The following is a 13,788-nucleotide window of genomic DNA, read 5'->3' on the forward strand; positions in this document are numbered from 1 at the left end:
ATGACAACTGTTTTTGATCATTCAAGTCTATGAAAATCAGTTCTAATTTTGGATCCAAATTATCCCAATTACAGCTGTATCTCTTCCACCTTTGCCCGTCCGGCGAACCAGCTGTGGTCGCCTTTCAGAGCTGCTTGGCGGATGGCATACAGCTCGTCCAGGAATGCCGGCACGAAGCTGCCCGGTCCCTTCACGTTGTCCTTGGATGCCGCGTTCTCGGCGGCAATCTCGTACATCAGGATACCTGAAAGCACGGCGAGGAGTTTGTCCTTGGGATGAGTGGTCAAAAAGGCACCCGAGACGGTGCCTACGGCACAGCCGGTCTGGATGTCTTTTTTAGCATGCTGTCTGTATTTGGTGGTGGAGACTTACGCCTGTCACTTGGCCGAGAAGCTCATGGCCATTGGAGACCGCGACGACGCGCTCTCCGTCGCTGAGATAGTCGGTGGCGCCGGTGAGGAGGACAATGTTGTCTTACTGGGGTTAGCTATGTTTTGTCAATTCGTGTAGTAAACGTACGTTCTCTCCTGGCGAGATCACGCGCCAGTTGGGCCTTTTTGTGGCTGTCGAGGTTGCTGGGTCCGCTGTCGACACCACGCTGCGTTACGCCGCTGCTGCCATACACCTGACGGATCTCGCCTTCGTTGCCCTTGATGAGGTCAAAGTACCCGCCGGCCATGAGCTGGGTAACGGCTCCGCGGCGGATGCTGGTGGCTGCGGCGCCAACGGGGTCGTACACTACGGGGTTGCCGCGCACGTTGTATGCTTTCAGAGCTTTCAGGTAGTTGGGGATGCTCTCGCTCGTGAGGGTGCCCATGTTGATGACCAGGGCACCGTCGAACTGGCAGAGATCGACGGCCTCGTCTCCGTACGGTGACATGATTGGCGACGCGCCCCTAGATATCGTTGGCAAAGGTCATTGGTTGCATGGGAGCTGCAGGGAAGAAATACATGGATAGCGCGATGTTGGCGACAAAGTTGGCCACAACATAGTTGATCATGTTGTGTACCAGGGGGTGGCCCTTGACGACTTCCTGGACCACCTGAGGCACCTGTTCGAGCAGTGCGGAGGTCTCACGGGCAGGGGTGACGGCCTCGCTCCGGACGAAAGGGGGAGGGCTTGAGACGAGCTTCACGAATTCAGCAGCCGCGGCCTTCGGGTCATCTGCAGCCATGATGGCGCTGACGATCGCAACGCCATCCAGGGCCTTATGGGGAGCGCGGGACTGGTAGAGAACGCGCTGGACATTGGAAGCGTTGATTCCACCAATGGAGACAGTTCCAACATTGCGGCCCGTCTCTGAGATGGCCTCAAGAATGGCCTGGGTTCCAGCTGTGCCAATGATGGACTTGGTGTTGGTTTTCCTGCTCTCGTTAGTCATACACACTTCTTCAAGGCTGGTCGGGGTCGTACGTCGGAGTAGCGAACATGGTGCCGATTCCGAGGTAGTCGGCACCTGCAGCAACAGCCTTCTGCGCCTCCTCGATAGAGGAGGCACTGATGCCGATGATGGCATTCTCGGGGAGAAGCTTCTTGGCTGCCTCGATAGCTACGAGCAGTCAGAATACGGCGAGTAGACAGATTAAGTCCAGACATACCCATGTCATCTTGGCCCAAGTGGACACCCTCTACACCAGCAGCAAGAGCGACGTCCACGCGGTCATTGATGAGCAGAGGGACATTGTGCTTCTTGGTGATTTGGTGCAGTTTCTTGGCGGTCTCTACTTGGACGCCCGTGTCACTTTTCTTGTCTCTATATTGGACAATCGTCACACCTACAACCAATCGTCAGTGGTAATAAAACTCCAGGACAATGAACAACTCACCTCCTTTGACGGCTTCCTCGACGACAGTACACAGGTCACGACCCTTTAGGATGGCCGGGGTTGAGTCGGTGACCAGATATACCGAGAGATCCAGAGTCATTTTGTGGGAACTGGTTGGGCTCTGGTGAGATTCATGTGACGCACACGCTAGGCTGAGTACTGCCAGCTTTGTGGGATTTAGTGGACAAGACAATAGTACTTACCGGCTATATTCAATTTACTGTAGTCTGAGTCCCACGATGGTCACAACAGTATATTGGAGGCCCACGAGTCACAGGCAAGCGAGACTTGATGGTGTTGGGAAGAGTGGGGGTCACGGCCGAAGTTAGTCATGGCTAACCTTCGACATCATCTCCTCCCATTTCTCTCGCTTCTGTTTATAGTACTCTTTGAGGGTGAGGATAATTGTTACCTTCATGTCTTCTCACACAATGATACCATACTCTGATTCTACTATAATCAATGCATGGCCTAAAGGACGTTGAAGCTAGTCACTAGTGCTAACGCATTAAATTTGCTGCTGATTGTCCATTCTCAGGATTGAAATTGATGGTATACTTCACGATCAAAATGTCTGATCACGAACTTACTAAGAAGTATCCTTGAGCTAGCACCGTCTACAGATGCATTAAGGAATGCTTAGTGGCTAGCTGCATCATTAAGTACTTCACCCCATGGCTACTATGAAAATTACTGATGCAGCAGAGTTGGTGTTGTGCTGAAACTCCTGGCTCCACTTCGGATGGCGACAGTGCTCCGCCGATGGCCGGCGTCTGCTCGTGCTTCTCACCCTGGACCAATGATCGGATTGTGCAGGCTCACACGGTCGCACAGTGCAGACCAAAATATCTAGAGAACACCGACTACCCGAAAGTTACCCCAAGAGTTGCCTAAGCCTGTGTATTTTGTGTATCCGGTTTTAATTAGCAGACAGGCCAATGCAGGGGTACATGCTGGGATTCGGACAGGCAACGACAATCCCATTGTATGTCTAACCGGAAAGCATAAGCATGGTGAAGTCATCAGATATACTACTATCAAAGGTAGTCTGGCAAGTCTCTACACTCTAAAGTCTAAACAAACTTGAAGAGTCGCCGTGCACGCTACTACCTAGTTAACAGTCGGACCCGAAGCACTGGGCTTGAAATGACCAATGGGCTCCATTGGAGAAGGACAGCACTGTCTGTACGCCGTTAGCAGACACAAAGCCAAATGATGTGCGACCTGGTTCTTCTCAAGTGAACAACTTGGGTGACACTGAACCCTCTCCCAAGAAAAGGAGAAGGTCCAGTTAGAGTAAACAATATTTGGGAACTACAAGTGAAGCGAGCGAAGACAAGAATACATGGAAAAAAAAAAAAAAAAAGAAAAGACCGAGACAATTAATATGGAGATAGTATTATTAACGTCGAACAATATGAGACTTTTCCTAATGAAAGTGGCGCCTGGAGATGCCTCGGCTGACTCAGACGAGCGCATTTTTTCCTTCTTTTTTGCACTCGCCGTTTTTTCCGAATTTTACTGGTTGGGAGCCTTAGCAAATCGGCTCGGACTTTTCCCTTTTTTTGTTTGGGCTTTCACTTCCCTTTCTTTCCTTCCTTTCTCTCTCTCTCTTCTTCTCTTCTTCTTCTCTTCTTTCCCTCTTCCACCCACTTTCCAACTCATCCACCTTTCACGTTTTTCTCATCACTATCTCATCAGCTTTGCAACGCTCTTGCGTATTAAAAGCTCTTTCCGCCAGGCTATCACTTTCGCCTGCTGGTTTCCCACACGTTTTGTTCACGCTCAAACCACTCTGGTTAGTTCCCTTCCCTTCCCACCTCCGGCCCCTGCTGTCAGGCCTCCATCAGTATTACGAAGCTGACCGGATCGTCTTGCTTTCCTTCTCAACAGAAGAACCACCCGTTGGTTTCTCTCTCTTCCTGCCGGAGAAAGCCACTGAAAAACAGAGTCGGTCGAGAACTTGTCTATGTATTCGTCCTGCGTCAGAGATCTCGATCACCACCTGCCGCTCAAGCTGCAATCGTTTCGCTTCACGTCGAAACCTTGTAGTATACATTCGAAGTCCTGTGGCTGAAAGCTAAGGGCTGTCGTATTCGCTGTGTCCATCATTCGACTCAACTAAAAAAAATTTCGATCTCAACAACCGCCATCATTCCACCAAAATTAGGAATATTCCACGCATGTCTTGTTTTGTCAAGATATTCCTGGTCCAGAATCCCTCCCGCTTCTTCTTCATATAACCATATCGTTTAGTCTCCTGAAGATTTTACCAATCAACCAACCGTCATCATGGCCACTGTCAACATTCGTCGGGATGTCTCCGATCCCTTCTACCGTTACAAGATGGAGCGCCTCCAGTCCAAGATCGAGGGCAAGGGCAACGGTATCAAGACCGTTGTCGTCAACTTGAACTCGGTCGCTCAGTCGCTCAGTCGCCCTCCGTCTTACGTGATCAAGTACTTTGGCTTCGAGCTGGGTGCTCAGGCCAACGCCAAGCCCACCGATGATCGCTGGATCATCAACGGTGCCCATGATGCCCCCAAGCTTCAGGACTATCTGGACGGCTTTATCTCCAAGTTCGTGCTGTGCAAGAAATGCAAGAATCCGGAAACGGATGTCATCATCAAGGATGAAAAGATCTTTTTGGACTGCAAGGCCTGTGGACAGCGCTCCGAGGTCGACTCCCGTCTGAAACTGAGCACCTTCATCATCCGCAACGGCGCGCAAGGCAAGGGAGGGAAGAAGGACAAGGCCTCGAAGAAGGCCCGTCGTGATCGAAACAAGGATAAGAATGACACCGCGAATGGCGACAAGGATGGCAGCCCCGGAGATAGCAACAACTCCGAGAACGGTGATGAGGAGAACGATGTCGCCCTGGAAGCAGGCAGCGACGACGAACTCACTCGCCGTATCAAGGCCGGTGCCAAGGACATCGAGGCCGAGGAGATCGATGATGATGAATGGGCCGTTGACGTGTCGGAGGAGGCCGTCAAGGCTCGTGCCAAGGAGCTCCCCGATGATCTCAAGCGCTCCTTGGTCCTCGAGGATGGTGATGACGAGGGTGCCGACGGCCCCTCTGCCTACGATGAGCTTGGCAGCTGGATTCTCAACGCCGCTTCTGAGAAGGGCGGTGTTACCGCTGTTAGCGACGTCGATATCTACATGAAGGCCAAGGAGTATGGCATTGAGAACAAGCACAAGACCCTTGCTGTTCTGGCCCAGACCATCTTCGATGAGAAGATCGCCAAGCAGGTTCCTGCCCGTGCCGCCCTGCTGAAGAAGATGATCACCTCCGAGCGCCACGAGAAGGCCTTCCTTGGTGGAACCGAGCGCTTCGTTGGCAAGGATCACCCTGAGCTGATCGCTCAGGTTCCCGCTGTCCTGCTCAAGTACTACGAGCACGACCTCGTCTCTGAGGAGACCCTCAAGGCCTGGGGTTCCAAGGCTAGCAAGAAGTACGTCGACATCTCGACCAGCAAGAAGGTCCGCAAGGCTGCCGAACCCTTCCTCGAATGGCTCGAGAACGCCGAGAGTGAGGAAGAGAGCGATGAGGACAGCGAGTAGATCAGTGGCTCGGCTTGCCGTGCCGTCTGTCTGCTCAGTGGACAATTTTCGGGACCTATTGATTTTGTCGCGTGATTGCTTCGTTCCAACTGATCTCCGCTCTTTTCGGATGTGATAGTTTCGCTCTGCCTATTGTTTGTTCCAGAAGTTTGAAATAAGCTCAACGAAAAAACATTGGTTTTAGGTAGCTGCTAATCAATCGCCCTGCATATTTATGCCTTAATCGTCATCGTTCCCAGTAGATCATGTAAACTTTTTACTTATATCTGTTACTAGACTCACTAGCCCCTCCCACTTCTCCATCTCCGCCGCTTCGACTGAATACCTCGAAGAACAGGAGCCACCACTCGCTACATGTACATGTACATGTACCACCAAACCAGACATCACATAATACGCAAGTAGTTCTATTTTCTACCTACACTATCCAACACAACCCCAAACACATCAACATTTTCACTATGTATGATATACCTAAAACGCCACCTCCGCAAACCTCAACCCCGTCCCCGGCATAGCCCATCCCTTCAACGTCACCTCTTCCTCCTCCTCAACCACCTCACAAATCAAAGGCGCTCGAGCCTGACCCCTTGTCGCCACAGTAGTAGTGGTCCTCGTACTCTTCTCCACCACCCTCCTCACCGCCGCCCTCTCCTCCTGGAATATAAACCAGGTTAGATCGGCATTCCACGTCTCCATAGCCTGGATGACATTCTCAACTGAGTCGATTTCCACGCTTAGAGATGATGCGGTTGCACTTTCTGCTGGCTGGGTAGTAGTAGTAGTAGTAGTAGTAGTAGGTTTATTGCTCCGCGTCCGGGAGGAGTAATACTCCGGTCCAGCATACCGCACTATCCACGCCGCTAGGAACTCGCAGATCCTGTCCCCGATGGATAATGGTAGGCGGACGTGCGTGAGGAGAGTGATGAATAGTGGGACTAGTGCGCGCCAGAGGGCGTGGTGGGGGGTGAATGTGCGGGTGCCGTGGGTGCCGGTTGTAGTTAGGGAGAGGGAGGGGGTGAATGGTGATGTTGATGTGGATGTTGATAGGGTGGTGGTGGTTGTGTCTTGTTGGGATTGGGATAGGGATTGTTGTTGTTGGGCACGTCTTTCCATGGCCTTTTCAGCGTCTTGACGGACTTTGTCCCATACGCGCGTGTAGAGCCGCTCCCAGCGGGGAAATTCGGTTTCGATGCGCGAGGCCATGAAGTCGCCGGCGGATTTACACATGGTTTCGATGGCTTTGCAGGCTGTGGTGGTCACGAAGGTTTCTTCTTGGAAGGAGAATTCGGTGGGGGATTGTTTGAGGGTGGTGGTGATGAGGTCGGTGGATTTGGGACCTGTGCCTGTGGTTGTTGGTGAGGTGGTCAGGGAGGATGGGAAGCTGATTCGGGCGGATACGGCGGGCCAGAGGTCGTTGATTAGTGGGAGGAAGCTGTTTTCGTGCGCGGCGAGGGTGGGGAAGACGTCGATGAGGATGGTGAGGAGGGAGCGGCGGAGGTAGGGGGATGGGGAGGAGAGGTGGGATGGGATGGATTGGATGATGTGGAGCAGGAGGTTGTGTGGTTTGCTTAGGGGTTTCTCGCTGTCTTCGGCTTCGCGGGGTGGGGGGAGAGGTTCGTCTGGGTCGTCTTCTTCTTTGAGGAGGTCGTCGATGGTGGTGTTGAAGTCGGGTGCTTGCTGCTTGGGGTTCTCGGGGTCCTTTGTCCAGGGCCTTTTGGGGTGTGGGATGATTTCGTCGACGTCTCCGAGGTCTTCGGTTAGTTTTGCACGCTTCGCTTTGCGATTGCTGAGGTCCTGGACGAGGGTGGAGATCTGTAGTCTTTCGTATGGCTTTTTGTGGTGGTCAATATTGCTGGCTTTGCCGTCGTCGATTGCGAGGAAGGAGGGGCTTTTAGTGCCTTCTTCGACGATGGCGGCGAGAGTCCGGAACATCATCTCGACGAGTTTGGGATAGCCATGGTACATGTCGAGTATGCTGAAGATTGAGTCCACTAGGTCATCGAGGTAGGGAATGAGTCGTACGCCGGACAGCTTGACCATCATTAGGAGGACCTGGGGCGGGTAAGGTGAGACGTCAAAAGTGTTGAGCTTTAGGGCCACGGAGTTCACGAGATAGTCAACGTTTTCGACAATCATTGTGCTGGCATCTGCATAATTGCAGGCCGTTGTAAGAATGTTGAGGCACGTCATAGCATGCCTTTGGAGACTCGAGTTGCTGGATGCTAGTAATTGAAGAACGGGATATAATGCGTCCATCAACTCTGGGCGAAAGGCCTCCCCGAGCTGCTGGGCCTGAAGGGCAACGGCTTCTAGCGCAAGTGCCTGTACCCGCCAGTCCCTAGACTCGTCAACTAATCGTTCGTTGAGTATGGGTAATGAGACATAGTATAATTCTTCAATCATGCCAGATCGTGACAAACGTTGACCTGAAGGTTCCAGCTCATCCGTGGAGATGAAATCATCAAATATAGTTGTGAGTTGCGTGTTGCTCTTTAAGAACGTGAGCCCCAGCCAGAGAGGTGCAATAAGACCATTTCCCCTCTCCTGGTGAACTCGGTTGACAATCAGTCGTGTGATCTCGCTGCCAGACTCAGATGCGTTGAGTCTGATTATCATGGATTGCAAATCATTTAGCGTTTGTTGCTGGCTTCTGTGCTCGAGAATGACCGGAGGAAACGAGACTGATTTAACCCCATGACTGAGTACTTCCAGAGTCTGGCTGTTTGCAACATCAGAGCTGAGAGGCTGGAGAGCATTTGTCGAACTGTTCAGAGATGCGGCCACACTGTCGCAAATGCCTGACGCTAGGCTAGCTGCAAGGAGATCAGATCCGGATTGTACCTGCGACAAAACTTGAAAGGCAGTTGATATCTGCTTAACAGCCCACTGCTTCGCCGTTTCGTCGTTGCTCTGCATAGTCCTCGGAAAGGCAGTGACCCACGTGTGAAGAGAGTTCTTCAAAGAGTCAATCACGGCTGGATAAGTGGTGGCATGATGTCTAAGTGCAACGAATGCCTCATTCGGCACCTGATTTTCATCCACGTTCGACAATACAACAACAGTCTCAATAATGATGGGTAGTGTCTCCTGTAATGTTTCCTGGCAGTCTTCTACTATCATCAAGCAGAGTTCCAACAGTGCTGTCTGCACCTCAGGCCGGTCATGCCGCCTTACTTGGGTAACATTTGCAAGAGCAAGTTTGATTTGTGTAGCAGTAGCTTTGAGCCAAGAGGCATCAAGAACCAGCTGATCATCTGAGTTTTGGGAAGGGGCTGACTTCTCTAAACTTTTGGAAACTTGATCGTTCAGTACCGTCCTTAGGAGGTAGTTAAAAATTTGTAAGCAGACCGACAGAAGCTTATATGATCGCCGGACCTGAGTAGACGGTTTTAGGATCTTTGTCAAAGTTGAGACCGTCCGTGGCATAATACTTGCGAGCACCACTCGATCTGTGATACGCTGAAAGAGTGCTTGAATCGCTTTGGCTGCTGAAATGCAGAGTTCGTCTGACCCCTCATCTGCGGCACCCTCGAGCATAAGATAGACCATCTGGTCAACAATAGTTGCAGTGCCGACTTCATGGTAAATAGTCTGCTTAGAAACAGGTCCATCTAGAACATTGAAGATAGTGAGAAGACAGTTGAACCCCGCAATGGCGAGCTCTGGAGACCGAGTCTGTGTTGAATCGGTTTCACCTGATTTATTCGGCGTGCCACCCACGATCAAGGTTAACAAGATGATGAGCTGCTTGCCCATCTGTGGCGACAAGCGCCTTCCCCATCCTTTCTCAACAAGGATGCGCAGGCACTTGACGGAGAGTTCCAAGCAGTTGACAGGAGACCTTTGGGTTTCATTGAAGATGTGACATAGCGGGAAGAATGCATATTCTGCTAACTTCTCATCTAAAGCGTCTTTACGAGCAAGGTCGTCCAGTACGTTGTACACCGGTTGGAGGGCTCGAAAGACATCGTTTGGAGTTGCTTGTCGCCCACGGAATCGCAGGCCCACCGAGCTGAGCTCAACACATGGTGGTTTAAGCTTCTATTTATTAGCAAGCAACTTGATGCCATAAAGTACACTACATACCTTGCTGAAAGCTTCCTGTCTAGAGACCTCCATTGGTATGATAAGAGATGCTATCAAACTAGACGTGCATTCAATCGCTTAACAGCCATCTGATATGCAACCCAGATATGGAAGATGCACGACTTCGGGCCAAATGCTGGAAATCCGAAGATGGCCGATGCTGCCTTACAGACCAGGCCATTATCGATAGTCTCTCGCCGCCTTCGCCCCCACATTCTGCCAACGAACCAAGGCGGTGTGCTATGAATGTTTGCAATGTTTGACTGTAGCTCTTCGCTGCGCTTTCTACAGATCACATTGGCCTCGAATATACAGAAAGTTTCTAACCCCTATAGGTGCTTAGATCTTGACAGTCTGACATCCTCGTTCTGCCTTTGAATTTAGCTGCAAGTGGCGTTGGTTTTTCCCTGCTACTTTTGATCACGTGACCTTAATGGATCTCGCGTCCCGTCACGTCGCGTTCCCGTTTAAGCAATGGAAGGCTCCGTGAAGGCAGCAGTAGATGTCGACTTGGGTGCCTGATTTTCGGATCTCGACTCTCGTGCATATAAATCGCTACATTGCCAGTTTAGGATGAGGGACGTTTGAGATAACGTCTATGCCCGCTAATCGCCCTTCAGCGTTTCTTGCGCCACTGTTACGATACCCTTGCAGGAGACCTGCTCCGGCGCCTTCGCAATTTGAGTCGCCTTTCTACACTCGCGACTTGACCTTGTCACGGATAGGCTCGCCATTACTTCCGTCGCAAACAAGGCAATTTGAAGTATATCAGCAGCTGAGAAGGACCTATAGTGGCATTGGTTCAAGCGCAACGCGATCGTCGTTCATAATGGCAGATTCAAAAGGCAGGAAGCAAGCTACCCTGGGGTATGTTCGGGATTCCCAGTTGACTATAGGGTGCGTCTGTGTGAATGGACCTCGGATGCATCTCTAAGTTTTAATGTATGGATTGCTAATATTGGTTTGAACAACAGGCGATTTTTCGGCTCGAATTCAGACCCTAAAGAAGCTCCCAAGAAGCAGACCACGCTGTCGTTTTCGAACAAGAAGAGCAAAGCCGCTGTAAAGGATAGTGAATCGGAAACAGCGCAAGATCAGGAGCCTGTCAATGGACGTGGAACTAATGGGGACGCGAATGGTGGCGCCGACAGAGTAGACCCGGCCACGGAGTCGAAGCCAGAGGAGCCTGTCGATCAAAACAAGCTGAAGAGAGAAAACAGCAGCGAGGATGAAGATAGTGGTATCCAGCCTGTCAATAAGCGCCGCCGCAAGACATCCCGAGGGGACGAAGCTACCTCCGCCCCCAAACGAAAGTCCCCATCGCCTAAAAGCCCTAAGAAGCGGTCGCAGTCGAAAGAGCCCTCGCCACCAGCTGTCGTCGAGAAGGCATCAGGCGAGAAGACACCGCAGAAAGAATTGAGCGTCTCGGATGATGAAGTAGCGGAAGAGGAGGCACAGTCTGCGAGTGAGGACGAAGAGAAGCCCGAGGTGAAGAAGAAAAAGATTGAGAAGGCTCAGGCTACGTTGAAGGCCGCTGGAAATGAGCCTTATCCCGATTGGAAAGCTGGCGACCCAGTTCCATATGCCGCGCTCTGTACCACCTTTTCCTTGATCGAGATGACGACGAAACGATTAGTGATCCTGGCTCATTGCTCGCTGTTCCTTCGCCAAGTATTGCGACTAACGCCCCAAGATCTTCTCCCTACGGTTCAACTTATGATCAACAAGCTGGCTGCAGATTATGCTGGCATTGAACTCGGCATCGGCGAGTCCTTGATTATGAAGGCTATTGGTGAGAGTACCGGACGTAGTCTGGCAGTGATCAAAACAGACCAACATGAAATCGGAGATCTTGGCTTGGTAGCTGCCAAAAGTCGGTCCAACCAGCCAACCATGTTCAAGCCGAAGCCATTGACAGTTCGTGGAGTGCACGAAGGTCTTCTTGGTATTGCGAAGGTTCAGGGCCATGGTTCTCAGGATAAGAAGATTTCCGGTATCAAGAAGCTGCTTTCAGCAGCCGACGCAGCAACCGCAGGCAAAGGAAGCAAAGGCATTGATATCACCAAGGACAAAGGTGGACCTAGCGAAGCGAAGTACATTGTTCGATTCTTAGAGGGAAAGCTTAGACTTGGACTGGCGGAGAAGACTGTGCTTGTTGCCCTTGCCCAAGCTGTCGTCGCACACGAGGCCGCTATGGAGGGCCAGAAGACTCCCTCTGCCGAGAAGTTGGCAGAAGGTGAGGCGATTTTGAAGACTGTCTACAGCGAACTGCCGGCGTATGAAGTGATTATACCAGCCATCCTCGAACATGGCCTCTCCAACCTGCCCAAGGTTTGCAAGCTGCAACCGGGAATTCCCCTCAAGCCCATGCTTGCCAAACCCACCAAGTCCATCACAGAAGTTCTTGACCGGTTCGAGGGAAAGGAGTTCACCTGCGAGTACAAGTATGACGGGGAACGAGCCCAAATCCACTACGTCGCTCCTGACTCGATCCACCAATATCCGGGTGCGACAGCCACCTTGAAGAAGGATGCCAAGGGCCTCAGTGCGATCTTTTCACGTAATTCTGAGGACCTATCGAAGAAGTACCCTGACGTTCTAGCCAAGCTTGATGGCTGGATTAAAGAGGGTGTCCAGAGTTTTGTACTAGACTGCGAGACTGTTGCTTGGGATACGGAGAACAAGAAGGTTCTGCCTTTCCAACAGCTCATGACTCGCAAGAGGAAAGATGTCAAAGCGGAAGATGTCAAGGTCAAGGTGTGCGTATTCGCCTTCGACCTTCTGTTCCTGAATGGCGAGGTAAGTTCTACTTGCAGTTGCGTCGTCAACTCCGCTAACTGTCAAATAGCCTACGGTCAAAAAATCGCTACGAGAACGCCGTGAGCTGTTACATGAATCTTTCCAGGTGATGGAAGGAGAATTCCAGTTCGCTCAGTATGGAAACACCAATGTACTGGATGAGATCCAGACACTGCTTGATGATAGTGTCAAGGCATCATGTGAGGGTCTGATGGTAAAAATGTTGGATACGGAGGAAAGTGGCTATGAGCCTAGCAAGCGGAGTCGGAATTGGCTCAAGGTAAGCCTCATTTAATAGGATCGACGGTCTGTCTGCTAACAAAGGAATAGGTCAAGAAGGATTATCTCAGTGGAGTTGGTGACTCCCTCGATCTTGTTGTACTTGGTGCCTATCATGGCCGAGGCAAGCGCACATCAGTCTACGGTGCATTCCTCTTGGCTGCATACAACTCGAGTACGCAAAAATATGAGACGATCTGCAACATCGGCACGGGATTCTCGGAAGCGATCCTGGAAGAGTTCTACAATGCACTCTCCCCTCTGACGATTGATCGGCCCAAGCCCTTCTACTCCCATTCCAACGTGCCCAAAGACCAGCCCGATGTATGGTTCGAACCGCGATTAGTGTGGGAGGTCAAAACTGCAGATTTGACGCTCAGTCCCCGTTACAAGGCGGCGGCGGATGAGTTCATGGGGACGACCGGGGGAGGAAAGGGTGTGTCTCTTCGCTTCCCCCGATTTATCAAGTCCCGAGACGATAAGAAGCCCGAGCAGGCAACGACCACGCGGGCCGTGGCGGAGATGTACCGCAAGCAAGAGGCGGTCCAGAAGGAGAATGCTGGCAAGGGAGGAGTGGATGATGATTTTGAGTACTGAAGCGCGGGGTTCCTGCATGTCTTTCATGACTTGGGAGGTATATGTACATGTAATGCCGTTGGGTTCTGGATACCCACAATAAAGTGTTTCTGCTATTGCTTTTGCATTGTTAGACTTTGGGGGCTGCTCTGTAAGGGCCCATTCCGTTGGAGTCAAGGATAATGTCTCAGCCTGAGGTGAGAATAGCAATATACACTCAAGCTTTCTCAATTCGATGCACAAATTGCAAACATCTCCCTTGCTGTTGGGTAAAGTCTCCCTTTCCAGACGGAAATTCTACGGGTCTCAAGTGAGTCCACTGCCCCTCGCCATCTACTGAATCCTCCCCAAACGATGGCGTCCGAATAGCCTTAACGGACGCCACAGTTGCTCCAGGCCATTTTTAAGTAGAAAAAAATGATTGATGGAATGGCACGCCGCTAACAAATGGGATCAGTTGGTTCTCTCAGATCGGCAGGGTCAGCCCAGTGCTTGGGCTGTTCCTCCAGCCCTCCCTTGCTTCAAGCTGGCCCCGATTTGGCAGCTCGTGAAGCTCAGCCCGACATTCAGCCAGCCAGAAGAGAATTCCTACCCTTCCGCCGGGCATAAATTGGTCCTGGCAGCCATGTCATGCTGTTCTTGGCTCGAGGA

At 51.4% G+C, this 13,788-nt stretch overlaps 4 protein-coding genes across 4 annotated transcripts; 2 read left to right on the top strand and 2 right to left on the bottom strand.

Annotated features, from left to right (window-relative positions):
* Positions 1 to 68: 68 nt before the first annotated feature.
* BO83DRAFT_397765 (bifunctional hydroxyethylthiazole kinase/thiamine-phosphate diphosphorylase) lies at positions 69 to 1,927 on the bottom strand (the record flags this gene model as incomplete). Its single annotated transcript, XM_025533204.1, has 7 exons — positions 69 to 323; positions 373 to 473; positions 520 to 896; positions 952 to 1,365; positions 1,415 to 1,550; positions 1,600 to 1,776; positions 1,828 to 1,927. The coding sequence occupies 7 exons, from the start codon at positions 1,925 to 1,927 to the stop codon at positions 69 to 71; spliced, it is 1,560 nt and encodes a 519-aa protein (XP_025389107.1).
* Positions 1,928 to 3,920: 1,993 nt separating this feature from the next.
* On the top strand, positions 3,921 to 5,623 carry BO83DRAFT_243519 (translation initiation factor eIF5). The gene has a single exon (XM_025526987.1). The coding sequence runs from the start codon at positions 4,120 to 4,122 to the stop codon at positions 5,392 to 5,394; it is 1,275 nt and encodes a 424-aa protein (XP_025389108.1). The 5' UTR covers positions 3,921 to 4,119; the 3' UTR covers positions 5,395 to 5,623.
* A 245-nt stretch (positions 5,624 to 5,868) lies between these two features.
* Positions 5,869 to 9,552, bottom strand: BO83DRAFT_436424 (uncharacterized protein; the record flags this gene model as incomplete). The annotated part of the gene is made up of 2 exons (XM_025535953.1): positions 9,484 to 9,552; positions 5,869 to 9,435 (listed from the first exon to the last, which is right to left on the bottom strand). The coding sequence occupies exons 1-2, from the start codon at positions 9,514 to 9,516 to the stop codon at positions 5,869 to 5,871; spliced, it is 3,600 nt and encodes a 1,199-aa protein (XP_025389109.1). The 5' UTR covers positions 9,517 to 9,552.
* A 455-nt stretch (positions 9,553 to 10,007) lies between these two features.
* BO83DRAFT_377426 (DNA ligase (ATP) CDC9) lies at positions 10,008 to 13,214 on the top strand. Its single transcript, XM_025530988.1, has 4 exons — positions 10,008 to 10,380; positions 10,458 to 12,282; positions 12,332 to 12,562; positions 12,613 to 13,214. Exons 1-4 carry the CDS (start codon positions 10,313 to 10,315, stop codon positions 13,156 to 13,158), a joined length of 2,670 nt encoding a protein of 889 aa, XP_025389110.1. The 5' UTR covers positions 10,008 to 10,312; the 3' UTR covers positions 13,159 to 13,214.
* The last annotated feature ends 574 nt before the right edge of the window (positions 13,215 to 13,788 follow it).

The sequence above is a fragment of the Aspergillus eucalypticola genome (genome assembly GCF_003184535.1).
Source record: "Aspergillus eucalypticola CBS 122712 chromosome Unknown BO83scaffold_9, whole genome shotgun sequence".
Classification (NCBI taxonomy): Eukaryota; Fungi; Ascomycota; class Eurotiomycetes; order Eurotiales; family Aspergillaceae; genus Aspergillus; species Aspergillus eucalypticola.

What these genes read in the sequence shown, in the direction of transcription:
- BO83DRAFT_377426 (XM_025530988.1), top strand. Translation starts at nt 10,313, where the DNA reads ATGGCAGATTCAAAAGGCAGGAAGCAAGCTACCCTGGGGTATGTTCGG. An exon ending in GATTCCCAGTTGACTATAGG is followed by an intron (nt 10,381 to 10,457) that starts GTGCGTCTGTGT and finishes TTTGAACAACAG; the next exon opens with GCGATTTTTCGGCTCGAATT. An exon ending in TTCTGTTCCTGAATGGCGAG is followed by an intron (nt 12,283 to 12,331) that starts GTAAGTTCTACT and finishes ACTGTCAAATAG; the next exon opens with CCTACGGTCAAAAAATCGCT.
- BO83DRAFT_243519 (XM_025526987.1), top strand. Translation starts at nt 4,120, where the DNA reads ATGGCCACTGTCAACATTCGTCGGGATGTCTCCGATCCCTTCTACCGT.